The 21,619-nt window shown below is 40.0% G+C and overlaps 1 protein-coding gene across 1 annotated transcript in view; it reads right to left on the reverse strand.

The window, feature by feature from the left end:
- CLASP1 (cytoplasmic linker associated protein 1) overlaps positions 1–21,619 on the reverse strand; it is a 268,189-nt gene that overhangs the window by 60,482 nt on the left and 186,088 nt on the right. The window contains exons 22-27 of the mRNA XM_059394480.1: positions 20,282–20,449; positions 14,200–14,307; positions 9,396–9,458; positions 6,371–6,474; positions 2,919–3,163; positions 517–580 (exon numbers count right to left, since the gene is read on the reverse strand). Of these exons, the coding sequence (XP_059250463.1) occupies positions 517–580; positions 2,919–3,163; positions 6,371–6,474; positions 9,396–9,458; positions 14,200–14,307; positions 20,282–20,449 (752 nt within the window). The remainder of the gene's footprint in view (positions 1–516; positions 581–2,918; positions 3,164–6,370; positions 6,475–9,395; positions 9,459–14,199; positions 14,308–20,281; positions 20,450–21,619) is intronic.

The raw sequence follows: 21,619 nt of genomic DNA on the forward strand, positions 1-21,619 counted from the left end.
CATCCAGCAAGTTCTTGAGGATAGCAAAATTCTATTTGGAGAAGTAGCTTAACCTGGTTTTTCAATAAATCTATTACATAAATGCTTCTATTTTTCTATCTTGTCCTATATAGACAAATTCTACATAGGATACAAAAAAAATTATATACTTGACTATCTTCTTCACTTCTATTAAGTTAAAAAAAAAAAAAGGCACTGCATTAGAATATGTTGTTTTATTCTACCCAAAAGCATCTGAATATGACTACATCTGATTCTTTCCATTAACTCTTTTTTCCCCCATTATGTCTTAAAACAAACTTTATTTAGCTTATTTGCTCCATGTTTTAAGGACATCTGAAGTTCCCACAAAGTCATTCTTAAAAGATACAATGTAAACTACTGCAGAAACTGGTGTTAAATCTGTAAGGTCTACACTGCGCTGTGGGGAATTGTCTCTCATTCTTAAGTAGTATATTATACGGCTCACGTGGGCATGCAGGGGGAGGGGTGGGCAGGCACGAGTCCCAGACTCACCTTGCTGTGAGGGTCAGCAAACATTCGGGTGAAGATCTCACACAGTCTTTTTAATTCTACTCGACTAGAAGAAATAAAATGGAAATTAATAAATGAACTTAGAATTTAATGATGAGTCAGCACTGAGATTAGCAAGAGCTTTTTTAGAACTAATTTTTATGTAGCGAATCTTTTTTCACAAATGAATCATTTTATTTAATTCACAATGAAATTAAGTACAAATATAAAACCATGACAGTTTGACTCTCAACTTAAAATGAGGCAACAGAATCTCAGAGAGTGACTACCAGAGTTCACACACAGGGCAGTGGCAAAGCCTGGAGCTAAATACCACTCATCTCATTTGAGGTCTGTTTTCCACCTGCCATAGGTGAACGGTAATGGGATAAAGTGTAGGAAAAGCATCTGCTTTGCAGTCAGCAGAGACCTTGATTTTAATATCAGTTTTGCTACAAACTACTCAGTTGTATTTAGATGCGTATCAAACAAATGGCCACAGGGAGGATTAAAGGAGGGAATGCTGCATTCCTACAACTGCTAAGACCCAGCAAACATTCATTTCCTCTTAGTGCCCTTTTGCCATTCTGACTAGGCTATACTATTGCATTCCATTTTTCCTTTAAGGCTTGAGTAAGTGTCATCACCTCTTCCCCAAATCAACCCTGAGTAATCAGACGAAGACAGTTGGTTCAATGATCCTTTAACATTATTTTAATTTTATTTTTTAAAAGATTTTATTTATTTATCTGACAGAGATCACAAGCAGGCAGAGAGGCAGGCAGAGAGAGAGGAGGAAGGGGTCTCCCTGCGGAGGAGAAAGCCCGATGTGGGGCTCGAGCCCAGGGCCCTGGGATCATGACCTGAGCTGATGGCAGAGGCTTTAACCCATTGAGCCACCCAGGCGCCCCTCTTTAACATTATTTTAAGATTTTATTTATTTGACAGAGCGCACGTGCACAAGCAGAGGGAGCAGCAAGCTTCCCGCTGATCAGGGAGCCTGATGCAGCCCTCGATCCCAGGACCCTGAGATCATGACCTAAGCTAAAGGCAGATGCTTAACCAACCGAGCCACCGAGGCATCCTGATCCTTTAATATTATTAATAATGAGATCTAGTTAGACCAGTGCCAATCAACAGATTTCTAGAGACTATTCAATGGATACTCAGTGAACACTAAAAAAAATCAAGAAACTGGGATCACCAGAATAAAGCAGAGTCTTAAGGAATAATCATCTCAACGAACCATCGTTTTTTTTTTTAATCCTCATTTTGTTTCTAACAGCTCACTAGAGTGTCAGAAGCTATGTGCATTTCAGAAGGCACACAACAAAACTTCTCAAGACTTCTCGGGGGGATCGGCGTTCAACAGGTACGAACAGGGCATGATGGAGTGGGAAGGACTGGGCAAGCACACTTACGACACAGGGATCCACTAGTCAAGGTTCACTTGGCTGTGCAGAGCCTATCTGTGACCATAAACTGATCCACTCTCACAAGTTATCTAAGAAAAATTCTCCAAAGACTATAATATCCATTATTTCAGGGATTCTAACATACTGGATTTTTCACATTTTCACATCTCTGTAATTTTGAGATTCATCTTATAATCAAAGACATGTTAGTACTGCCATGGTTTACTAAGTAGCATTTCTTCTTAGAGGGACATAAAATAGCAGTGTGTCAACGGTCCCTCAGATTTGATGAAATATGATATAAACATATACTTTTTTAGTATGTGTGATACAGGCTCATTTTAGAAAATTTGTGAAATATAGAACCAAAGAAAAAAGCAAACTAATCAACTCTAGTAATAACACTGGTACTACTTAAAAGTACTCCATTTTAAGGGCAACTGGGTGGCTCAGTGGGTTAAAGCCTCTGCCTTCGGCTCAGGTCACGTTCCCAGGGTCCTGGGATCAAGCCCCACATCGGGCTCTCTGCTCAGCAGAGAGCCTGCTTCCTCCTCTCTCTCCCTCTGCCTGCCTCTCTGCCTACTTGTGATCTCTACCTGTCAAATAAATAAATAAAGTCTTTAAAAAAAAAAAAAAAAGTACTCCATTTTACCCACAACTCCAAAATATAATGAGCGATACCAACCTGCGAATTGTTTTATTTTCTCCCTAACTTGCACACTGTACCAAGACTTCTCAAACACCACCTACCAGATAAATGTGAACTGCGGGTAACCAAATGTTTTTATAAACCTAATAGAGCATTTGCCAACTATTTCCAAGTCTCTGGAACGCCAAGACCACATCTTAGTCATCTTAGCACCCACAGTGCCTGCCCCTGTGCCTGGAACTGTGAGGGCTCCAGGAATGACAGGGACTCTGCATCAACCACAGCTGAGTGTAATATAGGACCTTAAAACTTGGCTCATAGCCTTGGCCTCTCATCCTCACCTCAGTGTTCTTTGGCTCTTCAGTAAGTTCTGCAGGCCTAGGAGCCCTTCTTTCCTTTCTGACCAGTTGGAACTGGCACAGTGGTTGAGAACTTCCGCCACGTCCTCGGTCTGCCGCAGATAATGGGGAATGCCACCGTTCCTGGAGCCATACGAGCGCTCAGAGCAAACACTTGAGGCGTCGCTGTTGGCGTCGTCATCAGAGTACATCCCATACGGCTCGTACCTCCTCCTCACAGGCTTCTTCTGTCAGGTGCAACAAAGGTGGGGGTGACGGAGGAAGACACGGGAAGGTGAGATGACTGTGAGTCACAGCACACGGTATCGACAACAGAGTCAAAGGTAAAAAGATACGCATGCACGCACACACGCACGCACCGCGCTTTCCTGTGCTCACAGATGAGGGAAATAAAAACGGAAAAGCAGACACCCAGTAAGGATAGTAAGTGACAGGCAGAGCAGTCCACAGCAGAGAGGGAAGAGTGTGATCTGTAGGACGGTGTATGGACTTCGCAGTGAGGCCGACTCAGGTGGCAGTCCTGCCGCCGCTGACTGGCTGGAGGAACTTCAGAAAGCTCCTCACCTTCCTGCTTTGCTCTCCTCATCTTTGAAATGACAACAAGGCTACCTGTCACACGCCTGCTGGGGGCACATGTGAACTAACCTGGCCCAGCCCCTGCCACCCTGCAGGCATGTCCACCTGTCGGCCCCCTTCGCAATCGAAAGCATTCTATCTTGAGCAGGGTCTGTGGGAAAATTTGTTGGAATATCCATGCTTCCTTAAGAAAGTCTGGAACTGAAATGTCAGGGACATAGCAGTGCAAGTAAAAGGATGTTTAAATGGTCCGAACACAAATAAGCTTCCTGCAGACCCCCTTCATTTTCTCTTACCCTGAATATAAAACTGTAAGTTAAATCCATAAATAATAGAGAAACAGCTATTAAACTGAAAAAAAAAAAGTTAATTGGCTAAAACCATACAAATACAATTTTCTTCTGTCTTTTTTTTTTTCCTTCACAAATGTAATCTTCTAATAATGTATGGCTTGTCCGTCCACCATAACTTGCTCAGGACAGTTCTGCCTGATGCCTCTTGTCCCGGCAGTTATGAGTTAGGTAGCACCCCCTTTCACTCTCAGAAGTATCCTTCTTAAAACTATAAATCATAGGATCGTCTGATATATATACACAAACTAGATTTGTAAAATAAGAAAGATGTTGAATATATCCATTCATGAAATAGTAATGACATTAAGAGCAGACACAAACTGGATTAATAAAATAAAACACTGACAGGAAAAGGAGCAGAGCTTGACATTAAAAAAACAAAGACTAAAACAGATGAGAGAGGGGACTGATTCCATGGCTAAAAACAGCTTCACTAGACTTGACAAAATCATAATTCAGGCTAAAATTTCTACATTGCACTACATGCTTTTTTGCTTTCACTAGCTCCTGAAGGAAATATACTCGCAACAGAAAAAAATGGAAGTTGTAAAACAAAAGTTAAAGCACTGGTACCTTGCTCCTGGAGTCTCCTAACAGCTGTAGGCAGGAAAATATTGAAGGATGGGGAAAAAGCATAGAGAATTATGTCAGAAGCATATGTAGGGATTGTTCTTGCAACAAAAGTGTACAGCAAAACATATCTTAGCAAACCAAAAATATAGGTTAGCAAGCGAATTCATATCAAGCGAATAATAACAAAGAACACTTCCACAATGGCATTTCCTAGCCCTTCCTACACCGCCGAGCAACACGCTCCAGTTCTCACTACACTTTCTGCTATGCTAAAACTCTTCCCACGCCACCAAGGTATATCCCGAAAGTCATCATAAGTTCTCCTGTCTGTTCCTATGCTAGATTCTGTCTGCCCCTGGGGTTTCTAGCCTGGGAGGCAAACACTGTGTACCATTCCTGTGCTCTCTCCTCTGCAGCAGGTCACTCGGGGAGGCTAAGCAGTTTGGATGAAAAGTAAGAAGGGCAGCCTGAGTGGACTGAAGGCTAGAGCTCAGAGAAAAGCCCGAGTCAAGGAAAGCCCAAGCTCAAGTTCTCAAGTCCAACTCTGCCCCCTGCAACTTTGTGCACAGTCCCTTGGGCGGTTCTTTGAAGAACGAGGGAACTCCCCCGCCTTAACGGGAAGTCCCATTTAACTAAGGGTTTTGTACATCCATCATTTCCTACCCCTCTGACCTCCTAATAGGGTCTCTGAATAAATAAGAGACAGATTCTCAGTGCTGCAGCTTGGAAGGAAAAATAGCCTCCCAGAGTTCTGTTCCAGCTCATGACTCTGAAGTCAAAGCCATGGTTAGTGCAATTATCCTGAACTCCAGTACCTGCCAGGAAAAAAGCCCTTCTACACAGAAGGCTGCTGAATAGAGCTGGCCAGGCAGCCCTTGCTTACAGGAAGAGCATCGGCAAACTGCTTGCTCATAGCCGCTTGTCAAAGAAATCTGACTGAGCAAGAATAAATGAGGGCGACACAGGACGGGATGAAAGTGAGAATCCCTGTTAGCCACAGACTGTAACATTTTGATCAGATGAAAAACGGGGCTGGGTTTAAAACTTCTGGGTCTGAAAGCAGGATGTTATAATATGTTTTCCTTAGAGAGACAATATATCTTAAAACAGCATAAGCAAGGCCAGGGATCAGACAGCTCTAAAGAGAATCTATTTTAAATGCTGAGCACATCAACCAGATTATGCTAGAGGCAGTGTCACTACCAGCTGAAATGCATCTTTTAAAAGCAATGTGACCACAAGCTGATTCTACCAGGGGATGTTCTGCTATAAGCACAAATTTAAGGACCTCTAATCACTTTATGTTGCTGTTGGGTTTTTTTTTTGGATACTCCATTATAATGATGCAAAAACACATTCCACCAGTGCGTTATATCCTAAGAGTTCATTGGCATTAAAATTTAGGAAAGTTTCCTTAAATAATGACTTAATGACTCATTTTTAAAGACAAACAAATGAAGGTAAAATCGTATGGAACAGCTAGTGTGGTCATGGAACCAATGTGAGATTTTCCAACCACAAACTCTGTTACCTACTATTATAACGTTATGTTTAGGCTATGCCATCAGAGCCTGTAAAGCAAGAGAAGCGGGAGGATGAAAAAAGCAAATGCTGAAGAAAAAACACGAAGAAAAAGAAAAAAAAATTAAAAAGGAGCCCAATGACATCAGATAAGTCCAATGTCATCAAAACTTCCTTGATACTGAGGAGCACAGAAGAAAACACTTGACGTCAGTATTTTTTGTAGGGCCAATTTTCACTTATGTACAGGGATAGAAGTTTAAAGACAAAGTGCTAACAATATCAATTTACCCAGTATTTCCACAATTTTATGGAGTGCCCAAGATGACTGAGTACACTGATTTGGGAGGCAATTTTCTGTTAGGACAGAGAAAACAGTCCAGGAGATTGTATACACATTGCGACTCTTACCAAAGCATCAGCAACAGCAGCCTCAAGGTCTGTACTCGTGCTCAGAACTCGCATGGCATTCACAGAGCCAGGTCCTCTTCCTGCCTGGCCAAGCCCAAACCGGTCTATTTAAGAAAAACAAAACCGAAAGATATGTCACTTTAATTCAAATTTCCTCAATTCTTTGTAAGGGCTCCTGCCTCTTCCCATCTATTGGTCAGAGGCACTGGAAAGTTTCAGGCCAATCTGAAGGACCCTTCACTTGCAGTTCTAACTGGACTTGGTTACCAGCAGCAGAGGTTAGCCTGTTCCACATTTAATACTCTCGTGCCACAAAGCATCTGAATAATTAAAATGGCTCTTTAATGATGTTGTATTTTTGAAGTGTTGCGACATGGGAGAGTGAGGGGAACTTATTATGGAAATGAGCTGGGCTGGGGGCTGAGTCTTTTAATCTAGTTAGTGCTCTCTCTGGAGGCAAGCGGCCCTGATGTTTGGTCAAACTAATTAGAAAGCTTCATGGTTTGACAACAGAGTTCTAATGCAATGTGTAATAAAAAGTTAAAATTTGAAACAAATGTATTTGATCTCTGCAAGTTTTCATTCGTGTCAAGACTGTTTAAGTGTCATTAGCTGAGCTCAATTTTTGGTACTTGTTTATGATGCCTGTGTCACCAAAGGTGATTTAAAAATCAGTTTATTAAAATTCTTCAATGAGCATCACAAAAAGCTAGCATCTTCACTGCAATATACTAACCATTCAGGTAACGTAAGTATACATTTTTCCTGAGTCCCTCAAAGGACTTTCAAATGATAGCCTAAAAATGTAAACAAAATGGACATGATCCAAAGAATCTAAAATAAATTTCAGCAATTCAATTATTTTAAGCCTATTAAGGATCAAGGACAATGAAGACTAGCTTTTTAAAAGTTCCATATCATCAGGAGAGCAGCCTTCCTTAAGAAGAGCTGAGGTTAAAGCTATAACTGGAGAAGTTCATATAAATTATACTTCCTAAGTGTATCACAGTATTTACTGGCAAACATTTATTTAAAATGCTAATATATTTTTAAAAACCTCTGAAGAAAAATTTTAAGATTAAAAAATGTTTTCTTTTTGTGAACAAGTAAGACACTGTTTGGACCAAAAATAAATAAATAAATAAAACAAAACCCAAAAGCCAAAAAACTCTACTAGCCATATTCTCATAATGACGCATTTACAATAAAAAGAAAGCTAAATCTGTTTTATGTGAATTGATCTTTCTTACAAACTGATATATTTAAAACTCAGATATGTAGCAAGAGTTCTTCAGAAAACAAGGATTATAAAAGTGAGGTGTTACTTAGCTTTTTTAAAATGCCAGTTTCAAAAATTACACTTCCCAGCACCACCAAAAGGGGAAAAAATTTAAACACTGCTAACCAAACATTATACAGTCACAAATTTTTATAAAGAAACAAAAATTATATGTGATACTATCCCCTTTTTTAATGCACTTGTTAGTCATACTGTATGCTGAATTAGCCTTTATGTTTAAAAGATGATTAAATGTGCCAGATAAACGGAGACCACAAAGCAATTGTATCTAGATCGCTCCCTATGTATTATATATATATATATATATATATATATATCTATATTACCAGTTGACACACGAAACAAGTGTAAATTTGAGATTTGCTGTGCATATGCTTTTATACATGATCTTTGCTCGTCTTTTTACCATTAAAAAAGGGTAGATAGTAAGGGATTTATGAGTAACAAAATGAAAATTCAGTTGTAAGCCATTTAGAAATTACCAGCATAAACTTAAATAAAAAGGAATCTTAAAAAATTAAAAAAAAAAGTATATCTCATGCCAGCAATTCTTGCTCCAGGGATAATACGGATTTTTTTCTGACAGAAAATTAAAACTGTAAGAACAATGCAATTATTCTGTGCTTCCCCGAAGCATACAGCTCTGCCATACGCAGTGACTGCCGATCACTGGATATGTACCATAGATCATTTGAATTTCAAATCTGAAGGGGAAATGTTTGTCTGGATCTGAGCAAAGTTACAAGCTTTGTTTTCACCAGACCAAAGTCTGTTCTACACTTGCTGCTCTGATGTTATGATGAAGCTCCATTTCCCAAGAGATGGGTATGTGTGACTGTGCCTTCAGCCTGGCCCCTAATTTTCAGGGGACTGTACTCATCAGAGTGTACGTAATGAAAAGCATAGCTCGCTTCGCTTAGAGGAAGGACGGAGAAAATAACTCCATGGATTGGTGACAGCTGTCCTCATTGACAGTCTGCCTTACTCGGGTAAGAAAACTGTAGTTACCATATAAAAATGATGTCAGTTAAATCTAGCAAACTGAACATTTCTGTATGCTTACTTTTTGCCCCAATGGCTAAGCAGGGGATTTTTGGTATCGTTAAAGCAGGCTGGGATGGAACATTTAGGGACCATGGGCTGCGAAGGCTGCCAGCCGCCTGACCTGATCATCTGAATCGTGACCTTGTTTTTCCATAAAAGTTTTAGCATACACATTTATACATATGGGATTATGCACACTAGGAGTTGGAGCATTTAGTAACTAAACAGTTCCTCCAAGTAATTAGAACCTAACACTAATAATTAACGCCACAAATCAACACTTTTCGGGAGCAAAGCCTTGGGAAATGTAAGACTCCGTCGGGTGACCTCCATCCCCTCTCTCCCCATAGGGACTTTCCAGGGCACCTATTTCAGGTGGCTCTTCTCCTGAGGGGCAGAGTCAAAAGAGGCGAAGAAGCCCCTCCCTGTGTTTTTGTTTCGTTTTCACATAAACATGAACACTGGAGAAATGATGTTGTCAAACAGGCTATAAAGCATCTACGGCCTATTAACAGAAGCACAAACATTCAACAACTTAAAAAAATCAAAGCACGCTGGGGAAAACAAACATGAAGTGTGTACATGCCAAGTGCTAGCTGACACTGATGGAAACAAATGCTAAAATGGGTGTGAAACTGAAACATATGAAGAAGCCAAGGCATGCAGTTAGCACTTGTTCACCTGACTGCCCAACAGATTCAGCAGTGGAGAGGGCACTAGTGGACCTGGAATGACGTCGAGAGGCTGCAGGTAAAAGGAACGGCAACACCCACAGGATTAACACAGAAGTACCCAAGACAGAAAATGCCATAGTCCAAAGGGGATGCACGGACTGCTCCCAATGAGGCCATGTTTTCTCATGAAAGGAAATGATGCTGGAGATGAATGGAGAGCAAGTGCCAATCCCCGAACTCTACGGCAGCCTGCTGGCTCTCGAGGGGCTAGCACACACACAGGCATGACAAGAGCACTCTCTGCGGTGTTCCTTAGATATCACCTGGGCTCAGACTCCAGGTTTATATTCACGCCACGAAGCCTCAATGAGCCGTTATGGAAATATGCAACATGAAGGACATCAGGAGTCACAAAGCACCGTCTATATACCGAGTGGCACAGCAGTAGAATGGACTGTTTACTCAGCTCACAGGATGCCTCATCAGTACGTGATGCATATGCAACCATGCACCAAAAACAAAAGCAGAGAAGGTCATCATGTTATCTGAACAGAAATAGAATGAAATCACGAGAAAGGGGCTCAACAGATGAAATTCTCTGTTCCCCCCAATTTTTGCTCTACTGTTCCATGAATATCCCAAATGTCAATGAACTTATTGTTTAACTGCTAGAAATTTGGTTGTAACAGGTTTAAGGAGTTTCCTTGGCGAGGCAGTCACAGCACTCTGGTTATGAGCAACCGCCGTGTAATGCAGCTGGGGGCAAATCCCGATTTGACAGCAACCAGCTGGAGGACCTGAGGCCAAGTGCTGGAGGACCTGCGGCCAAGTCCTAAGTCTCTGTGTCTCAGCTTCATCAGCTGGAAATGGTGCTGAAAATGGTATGTACCTCTTGGGAGCGGAGAGAGTTGCAAGAGATCAGACAAAGAGCACCTAAAGCAGTGCCGGGCACTGAACAAATGATGGGAGCAACAGTGGTGTTGCTGCTGGTGCTGGCAGTGGCAGGGATCGTTACCAGTAAACTCCCATTTATGTGTCTATGTTAAATATTACTTTATTAGTAAATATTCATCATAAGCCCGTTAATTCAGCAACCTGAGGAATTCTATGCTAAACTCCGTCCGCATATAGAACTACTTTCAGAAGAACTGTAAAATATAGCTTGGCTCAAAATATGAATTTATTGAGCAGGGTGCCATGCAAAATATGGTTTTTTCCTTACCTCCAGAAAAAAAACCAAAAGACTGTTGTGCTTATATTCATGACTCTGGAAAGAAAAGGGTGGCTGGTACCATAGAAAACCCACAAGGTTTCATAAAGCAATACCCAGCAGTGCTACTTTTCACACATGCTACTAGAGCGCAGTATCCTGTACACGTAAATACTTTCATTTTGTCATAAAATACCTGAACCTCAAACTCTTCAATATAAATTTTTTTTAAAGATTTTTATAAGGTAATCTCTATATCCAACATGGGGCTCAAACTCATGACCCTAAGATCAAGAGTCACATGTTCTACCACCAGCCAGGCACCCCTATAATTTTATTTTTTTTAAGCTCAGGCCACTTTATGAATATGCACATATCTGTGGTTATCAGTGATATTAAACAGCAAAGGTAATCTGGTGGACAAGGACAAATTTTTACCAGCATGCAAAAGGAAAATTTCTAACTCCTCAAGATGCACAAAAATAACTGGCAATCTCTAAAACAGATATAAAATAATCAGTTTCCTGACATAAGGAAGTTGGCAAAACACGTTTTAAGACTGAAGCATACCATTTACTGTACAATATTATCAGTACCATAGTAGTTTAAACTGAAAATAGCTTTTAAAATAGCAATATTGATGGTTCCTTATAAAGTTGTCCTCTGGTTCTGTTTCAACAGACTATTCTACAGTAAATCTGTCATGTAATGAGTCCTCTGTCATGTTCTCAAGTGAACACCCATCAGTGGAATCCAAGGTGGACCCATTTATGTCAAAGCCTGATTTACAGCAGAGCACCTCCTTTCACTTGAAAGCTGTCACTGTAACCATATATATATTCATACCACGAAAATGGTCCAAAATAACTCTGTAATAAAAATGCAAACCTAATACCAATACATAATCACCAAAACATAATTATTTTCACACACCCCCCATTTCAAACTGAAGGCTAGCTATATAAATTGATCCAAAGGGACACTAACACAAAATCTCACTAATTTATAGAAGAGGTGGGAAACAATTACTAAAGTGAATGGGAAGAAGGAGGAAACTTCACATTGTCTGAAGGGCACAGTGAGTTCCCTTGGGGACTGCCTTTGGGGACTCATCTATGAATTCCTAGGTCTTAACTCCAAACCTGGAAATCACAATTTAGAAACACTGCTGGACACTTTGTTTGTGCTTACGCCTGGAGAGAGTGCATTTAATACATTTCAGAGGAACAAATGAAAGACACTAAATCATCAAAACTTTCAAATGAGGCAGGGGAGCAGCCAAGCTTTGAAGTCAAACTGGATTCAAACCTAGCTCTGCCATCTAGCTGCATGACCTTGAGAAAGTGGCTTATTCTCTGTAAGACTCTGTTCTGTCATCCATAAACAAGGGTGACAGCAACACCTGTCCTAGAGGGTGAACAGGAGCCACAGGAGCTGCGCCTGCTCACAGTGGTGCCAGTATGCAGAAAAGCACTGCTCTTGTTCTCACTGGATACAAGTTTTATGGACAGACTGAACCCAAGGAGGCAAAGGGGGCATGGCATAAAAATTCAGCTGGGAAGTCATTAACCATGACCCTGACCGCAGCAGAAGACATGTGCCAATGGTAGTTTGTTAGGAAGAGGAGACATCTGCATCCACATCTTCTGCCCTGGTAGGAACGACTGTACATTTCATCATTCTGGGTGTCATCAGGAAAGATCCGTACGCAGATCCATTTCGCCAAAGAAAGTGAAAATCAGACTAGATCACTCAAATACTCAGGGTTCTGTGAGGAGCTCAAGAATTCAGCACACCTTGCCTGGTCCACTGACCGTATGCTGGTCCACTGACCGCATGCTGGATTAGAAAGGCTGCTTCCACGGACAATTCCATGGACAATAACGAAAATACCACTACATATATGAAATAAAAACCCGGAATTGCCTAAGAGACCAGATAACCAATAAATAGACTGAATCGTTCACTTATAGAACAGCTTGTTTAGAAGGTCAAATAGTCAGCAAGGATGCAGAGATATAGAACCTTAACTTAAAAGGAAAAATCACCAGTTCCTTTGGTGGGGAAAAAAACATCATGGCCACCCCTGACTTGAGAATTCTTTTCTGATGCTTCAGATCACTGTGGAATAGCTGATGTGTATGAGCTGAGGTGCCCCGCTCAGGATCTCATGATCATCAGGTAGACTATTCTCACTATGTCAAGGGACCCATCTGGCATGGTTTTCACTGCATACAGGATAACAGGTCATAAGGATGTCTATCTAGATTTTGATTATTGACACTGATGGGATAAAGGGATATTAGAAAGAAGTATATGACATTAGCAGCAGAGAGAGGCAACTATTAAAACTGTGTGTTTCTGATCTATCATCCACAGCGCCATTTTCATATCTGAAAGACCAGTTATATAACTGAAGTAGAAGTAACAGACTGCTGCAGAGCATAATTCCACAGAACAGCTTCAGGCCTAGGCCTAACATTCTAAAATGATTTCCACCTGCCATGCTTATCAAAATACACAGTTTTATAGCAATTAATATGGCAAAAAACTGAAACACAATTACTGGAGAATACACAGTATTTTTTTGTGAAAGTGTGTGTTTTTCCTAGAGATCTCTAGGAATTAATAATTTACTCTAAGAGGCATATGTCTATTTTAGACTATTCAAACTAAGAAGAAAAGGCAAACATGATATTCCATAAAAGAAACAGGTTTCCCAGTCGGTTTTTCTCAAATCCTAAAAACTGAAAATACAAATTCTCACTGTTTATACAGACTAAGGTTGGTGGATGAGCAGCCCCAAAGGGCACCTAGCTAGTGACCTGAGACACGGTACTAACACCACTTTATGGCAACCAAATGCTGTAAATTTCTGTCCTGGGAAGGCATCGGGTCACAGCCTCGCAATAGCTTAGTGAGCCCAGGAAGAATGATAATATCTGATCAGTTAACAGTAAGCGTGGTAAAGTCGTGCATTGTGCTGCACACATAAGCGCAGTTTTTCAAAAAAGCTACTTTGGGCTTGCATTAGGAGGAAGCACTGAAATGACCCACTTAACAAAAAAAGCATAGCCAATACCTTCATCCATGCAGCTTTTTAATGTCATCACCCCTCAACTGAGCATATTTCATTTCGTAGACATTATTGCAATTTTATTTTTCCCCACCTTTGAACTGAATCATGTAGGGCCTGACCTCAGGTACAGTTAAAAACAAATTGCCGAAATTCAATGGCAAAAGACACACTTTGGATTCGTTCTACTTTTAAGAAGCAATTCACTTTCACTGAGCATCTGTTTCTATTAGAAGTGACCACGCAGATGGGCTTGCCAGCCAGCCAAGTGGTCACAAATGGCAACAGCAGAGTGAAGTGGTGTTTTTTTCCTCCAATATATAAAAACTGGAAATGGCCAAACTTGAAGCATGCAGAAGGGGAAGGGGACAACAAAGGGTAACTAAGGAAGAGGAAATAGAGAAGAAAGGATCACGAGGACAGTAGAGGAGGGAGAGCAGGTCATTCCACCTGGCAGTGTGTGGGAAAGCATTTGGAGCAGGGCAGGGAACTCTGCTCCGAGAGCCAGCACCTTCGGGTACTCACCGAGTGGAGGAAAGCCCCGAGCGGGGCTCGTATCGCGGCTGCTCTCACAGCTGGTATTACGGCTGCACCCCTGACTCATGCTGGGTCGAGGGATACGGCTGCTCCGTGCTAGTGTGCAGCATGAGGGTTTCAGAGAAGGTGAAGAAGTTTAATGAAGACAGAGAAACTCACAAAACGTCAGTCACATTCTGTTAACGTAATCATGACATTGTACGCGCTGGGGTTGGGGGCGGGGTGGTCATCGTGATGGCTCTCCCTGCGGAGGACTCACTGATCAGCTTGCTGACAACTGCAAAGGGCCTGCACAAAAATTCGATTATGCTCAAGGTCTCGGAAAGCTGTGCATTTTTGTATGGAGGTGAAATAACACCTAAATGTAAGAAATGAAAAGAAAGCTTTCCAAAGAGCAAACTGGCACCAGGAAATCCAAGATCCAACTTTTTAAAGAAAATAATGTTTTTATGGCTTTAGCAAACTGGCTCGACAAGATGATAAAAGACTAAAGCCATTTTCATACACACTGTGTTAGATAATTTATTTTGGGTTAAAACAGAATAAAGGCCCTAGTCCCTGAACTCCATGAACTTACCTAGTTAAAAGAAAGAGGGTTCACTTCTCTCAGCCTGGGCTTCTTTAAAAGAGAAGTTCTAAGGACTGACAAAGCTAGAAAACCTGCCTACTTCAAGTAAGCATCTAGATGCCTCAAACATACTTAACTATCTAAAACAATAGAGAATAGAGAGCTGGGACCACTACCTCTTTATTTACTGGTCCCAACATTTCATTCCTGCTTTTTCTGTGGGAATCCAAACAGATCTGCCCATGGTCCCTACTCGAGCACCTTCACTTACACAGCCTTAACCATGAGTCTATCCATGGTATGTGGACTGACAATTCCCAAAATTCATGTTAAAAGAGCCCTCTGCTGGGGCACCTGGGTGGCTCAGTGGGTTAAAGTCTCTGCCTTCCAACTCAGGTCATGATCCCAGAGTCCTGGGATCGAGGCCCACATCGGGCTCTCTGCTATGCGGGGAGCCTGCTTCCTCCTCTCTCTCTGTGTCTGCCTCTCTGCCTACTTGTGATCTCTGTCTGTCAAATAAATAAAAATATTAAAAAAAAAACTAGTTAAAAAAAAAAAAAAAGAGCCCTCTGCTGACCTAAGGATGGCCAATTACCATAGAATTATCCATGGGTAATTTTGTTATGCTCGTGTTAAAAAACACTGAGAAGACAGAGTCACATGAATAGTTTAAGGTCTAACATAACTTGGCCATAAAGCTCAGGGAAGACCATGATTCTTTTGTTTTCTACTTTAATCTGAAGAAACAAAGACACAGTACTGGCAAAATACTCAGAAAAGACTCTGCATACTGACTAGGCATAGCCACCTCCATAACAGCTGGTGGGACAATAAATATGTCCATCTTGCGTGGACCTACTCATTCTGGACCACATAGAAATGTCTTCCCTGAACATCCTGGAAAAAATACACTAGAGTCACTGATGTAAAACCAGCCATGTTTACTATATTGTAGTGAGCGGAGCCTATCACTTCAGAGCCAACGTGGATTTACAGCATGACCAAACTGTAACAAAGAATGGCTTCCAAACCAGCATCACAGAACTCCTTGATGGAGAAGAATATGGAAGTGAAAATCCAAACCAACTTCCTCCTGTGGTCTCTGCTCAGTGCTAGGGTTACGTCAGACCCCACAGTTACATAAGAGATGTCCAAATGCTTAGGTCTGCACTAACAAGCAAGGAAAAAATCAAGCGGAGGAACGCAATGTGAGCAATCTGTCAAAACGAGGCTTTGCTTGGGATTGTCAGAGTAATTCCTAAATTTGCCTTCACTTGCCATGTGACATGGAGGCACTGGGTTTCTGCTCCCAACTAGCCATGATATTATAATCAGCAATTCTTGATAATAATTCTGAACAGCTCCTATAATGTGGGCAAATGCACAGGGGCTAAGTTAAAAAACCCTTTAAAAACTAGGGAGCATCCACTGACACCGATATAGAAGAACGTACCTAGAACCTACCAAGTAATGTGGCCTATCCCTAGAGGATCAATACTACAGCTAATTTGTGAACTGACCACACTAACTCACTGGTCCAGCCATGCTGCCTCTCCTGTCTTAGCCTCCCCTTAGGAAGGTTCCAAGGAAGAGTCCCATCATTTAAATGAGAAGGGTACTGCAAGACGAGGTACACATGTGAGTACCTCTGAGTTCCTTGCTGAAAGGCAGACATGAAAATCTTACCTTATTTCACTACCCGCTCTGGAAAAAACAATGGGAAATAAAGACAGTCCTGGTAAATGTTTCACACATGCACGTGCGTAAGTTGAGCATTTCCTAAAGTTCCTGCCTGATCCCTTCTGACTGTTACCCTGCTTCTACTCCCTTTCTTAAATAATACACATGCTACAGCAGTGGGGAATCTCTGCTCTCTCTCACTGAGCCTGCTTTGTGAAGACAAGAGCATGAAAAGGGATAAACAGACATGATCTGAAACAACAACATGCATAATTCTTCACAAGATTTACCCTCCTCAGTATTTCAGCCAGAGAAAGTGTATTCTCCCCTTTGTGCCAACTAGCTTCCTTAACAAAGGCTAGGAGTAACATACATAGAATTCTGTTTACGAATTTGTAAACATCTGCCCACGGTTGCCCCACACCACGTTAAGGGACCTCTAGTGGTGACAGCAACTGTTCAAATGCTGGGTAATTTAAAACATGAGAAGAGTAATGGCCACTTCTAATAGCACTTCCAAAGACCACTCCTCAAGGGGGATCTTAAGTACATCAATCTACGATTTTTATAAAGACTAAAGAATTAGATGGTCAAAGCTAAAAAAAATATATATCAAATCAGACTCTTTATGTATTTTCAAAACTGACTGTTCTCTATGAGAATATATAATGTGAAGGCATAACAGAAGAGGAAGAGATGATGAAGACATGCTTGCTGTTTGAACTTTCTGAAAATAGTATTCTTCAGGGATTCTGAAGTCCTGTGCTTACAGGAAAGGCTGGGAAGCCTTCAAAACCCATCTGATTGGCTCTCACTTCTTGAGAGACACTCTACTTTTACAGTGTTTTGGGGGTAAACCCGACGTTCGCCTTTTTAGAAAGGATGGATCCTAAACCAGAACTCACATCAAAAGCAAAAGTACAAGAGGAATAAGGAGCACCACCATGAAACGTCTCTACAGTCTGGACATCTCCATGTTGTGGTCTTGCACACAGTAGTCTAATTTAACAGGAGACACTGATTACCCTTAATTTTTGCTTCTTTCAAAATATTTTAACCAGAAAATCTGAAAACATCTTAAATGCATATCCACAGGATGTAAGCTGCCCAAAATAAAAATATTTTTAAACCCTTTCTAAGAGATGAGTGGAAGAACAAAACTAAAGGCAAACTTCCAAAATGTAACTGCTATAGACAGTAGCTATTCATAGGACTTTATTATTCATCAAAAACAGAATAAAACCCTCAAATGACACAATTTACAATCTATTCTGTGTGGTTGAACAGTTTATGAAGGAATAAACTGCCAAGAAAAAAAGAGAGTAGCAGGGTTCTATTTTGTTTCTTGGTTATTCAACAGGAATTCTATCCTGTTTTGCTTAAGAAGCCTTAAATGTTAAAGAAGAGGAGCTCTGGTATCATTTTTATCACAGATGAGGCATAGCTGAACCAAATATAATTTGCGGAATTAATTCTCAGTGCAAATTCCAAGCCTAGCTTAGCAACGATTAAAACTATTAATTGGTTTGGGACAAAAGAAAATATTCTTAAAAGACACTTTACCCTTTTCCGAATATTTATATTTAAAGTCGCTATATTCTGAACCAAATGTTCATAGACACGCAGGCATATACCAGTATCTACTAAATGATCACAACAAGGGGCAATCTACTGCTGGAGACACTGTGCACCAGTCATCCCATAAAATGGAATCTCTTAGCAGTATTGTAAGAAAAAGCGGAAAGATGCACTGGATTCATTTATCTACCTTTGTAGCTGCGTGTATTCTCACTGTGCAGAAATTTAAATAAAATATCTTCTTTAAACAGAATTGTATATATGACCTCAAAGCTTTATACATAACTAATCCCCTCTTAATAAGCACCAAAGAAATAACTTTGTCTAAAATACTGTCTCAAATAAGAATTCTCTAGAAGAGAACAGGTTCCTATTTAGTTCTTACTGATGGATGGTGTTTCACAGGACCTTGTAAAGGCTTAGTACATGCTATCTTTTCAACCATCCACAACACAAACTTCCTAGCTAAAACCGTGGAATACCAGGTCCTAGAGTTATGTTAGGCAACCTAGGGCAGTTCCACTCCCAATGTCAAGAAAAAGGTAAAAAAGGCAACTTTAATAATATAAAAAGTCAAATCCCCCCAAATAAAGTATTTTTTAAAGTATGATACTAATCTGGATTGCTAAGATATATCTTATACATTTAGCTAACTACCAAAAAGGGACAGCCAAAATCTCACAACTAAATATGAAATCAAATGCATTTTCCAGACGAAACTAGATCCAAACATACATATGTTACATCCTCAAATCTGAAATTTAGATATTCTAGTCATGCCACTTTCCCTGGTGTATCCACATAACTTGTTATTGCTGGATCCAAGTAACTTGTCAGCTCAGGGACCATGCTATGTAATGCCAACAGAAAGCTGGGATCATGTAGAAATTTCTCACTTGCTTTGGAAATGTTAGTCAAACCAACTCCTATCCACTCTACTTCTTAAATATGTCCCCCCTCCCCAACTTCTCAGAGCTCAGGTGGCCTTCAAGGACTTTTATAAGCAGTGCCCTCCCAGCCCCACTGCCCTCCTCTCCCACCTAACCCTGACAAACTTCCTTTGCTGCAGCTAAATGAATTACCTGTGGTTCCCAGAGCCCATTATGCTCCCTCCCCTGTTTCTGAGCACATTCCTCTGTGCCCTGGAACACATTTCTCCTTTTCTCCCTGCCTTGCCTAATCCTGCCTTACACATCATCAAAAATGGACCTCTTCTGGCAAGGCTCTCCTCTCCCAGTCCTTCCAGATTTCTCTCTTGGGAAGAATGTATGGTGTAGGCCAGGGCCCCAAGACACTTCTTTCCTATGGTCCCAGAGCACTGTGTAACAGTATCTGTCATACTATCTTACATTTCCATCCCTTCGACCTCAAGCTCTTTGAAAATCAGAAGCTATTAACTGTTTTGTCTTCTGATCCTAAGGCTTAATAAAGTGCCTGTGCATCACAGGAAACAACAGTAAAGCTGTTGATGAGATAAATGAGAAAGAAAAGCCAACAAGACTTATATAGTTGTACTCTGATTTCACAATAATAGATTTTTACCCTTAGGAAACAGTAAAGGTATAAGAAAGAGTATGAACATAGATTTCTTATATTACAAAAGATACCTTTTATATTAAAAAGATTATATATAAATTAGATTTGAAGAGAGTAAGCTGCTGAGAGTAATTCAGGTAATCATACATGCTGTCACAAAGAAACTAAACACTATAACACAAAAATATTATATATTTGGTTTTCATTTGTTTCTAGTTTTCATGTTTGAAGTATCTATACACATTCTTTGACTGTAAGTTCCACCAATTAGGTTAGAGAAGTTCCAAATCCAAATATACGTGGACCCTACAAATTGCTTTTGCAAGCATATACAGATTAATGGCTACTTAGTGCTAGTGCATGAAACAAAGAGGAAAGGCAACACTGCTCCTAATTGTGAAGAAGACAATCCCGCCCATTCCCCCAGTTCTAACATTTTGTTAAGTGGCTCTAGAACACAAAAGCCCATGGTGACATAATTCTTTTCCATCAGTCTGAATGGTGAGGCCCATGTATTTTTCAGTTGTAATTCAAACCTGAACATGCCATAATCTGTAAAAAACACAAATCAGAGTGTCTTTTTAACAAAGGCAAAGTGACATCCTCAGTTCAAAAACAGATCTCTATTTCCAACATTAGACAAAGTCATTACAATAAAAATTATGACCAAGTTGGGAATGATGTTTTGAGGTCTTCGAGAATCCTTACCTAATCCTATTCGGTTTGGACTTGTTTCTCGGCTACATCCCTGACTCCTGGGAATCTTGCTTCGTTTTTCCGAAGAGGGGGTCACAGGTGGGCCTCTTGAGGAACCCCCAGCAAGGCCACCATAACCACTTCCCAACAATTTCCCTGGGGAACTTGACCGGCTGCCAGCTAAAAATGAAATAAAACAAAACTGAAGAATGGCTGTATATCAGGGAATAAACTATAAGAATTTCAGAAGTCAGTAAGCACATTCATTTGGCTGAAATACTTTTATATTAAAATGGCTTTATTGTTGATAGAAGTACTGTTTTCTTTAAAATAGAGCATAAGAAAACATCAAATATAAAAGAATGTTCAAACAAAGAATTATTACAGGTAGAATTCTACAAAAATGACAGTAAAATTTCTGATTCAAAGAGCAGGCGGAGTACAAACAGCTCCCTATTCCACAGCAAATTTCTACAAATAATCACAAAGGTATTTATTGTTTTGTATTTTTATTCTTTAAGAGTTGATATGTGAAAAATTTTAAGTATAACCACTGGAAAAAGAGAATTCTAACGGAAGTTTCTTAAACATTAGTGGAAGAAAACAGATCTAAAAATATCCCATTAATTTAACAAATGGAAGAAAAGGAGGCAAGAAGATAACTAGAAACATGGTAAATAAAAAATCACAAAATAAAATGGTAGGAATAAACTCAAACAAAATAAAATAGTAGGAATAAACTCAAACATAACCATAATAAATGTGGCTGGATTAAATTCATCTATTACAAGATTCTTGGATTGGCTTTTAAAAAAATGAAATTCAACTGAATGTTGTTTATAAGAAATAAACAACATACCTAATAGAAAACAATAAAACAGAATGAAACAGCACTAAACAAAGGACAAAGGATATCTCTTATTAATAAAAGAATCACTGTCAATGAAGACATAACAACCATGAACCTTTACGTTCCAAGTAACAGAGCCTTGAAATATAAAACATAAAATTGATAAAAATATAGGGAGATATTCAGAAGGCCATAATTATTAAGACACTTCTAAGAAAAATAACAACTAATGAAACAAATAACTAACATACCTCTCTGAAATTGACAGAGCAGTCAAAATTATACAGATATGTATAAACACACATCCCACATACACACATGTACAACAGACAGAAGAAATTCTTTTCACTTTTCCACACATATTACAAAAACCAACTGTGTACTAATCTTCAAAGGAAATCTCAGAAATCTACAAAAAGTATAAAATTATATAGACCACATGCCCTGAGATGTATACAAGAGAATTAGAAATTAAAAACAAATCATATAGTCAGTCATTT

Source organism: Mustela nigripes, chromosome 3 (assembly GCF_022355385.1).
Source record: "Mustela nigripes isolate SB6536 chromosome 3, MUSNIG.SB6536, whole genome shotgun sequence".
Taxonomy (NCBI): Eukaryota; Metazoa; Chordata; class Mammalia; order Carnivora; family Mustelidae; genus Mustela; species Mustela nigripes.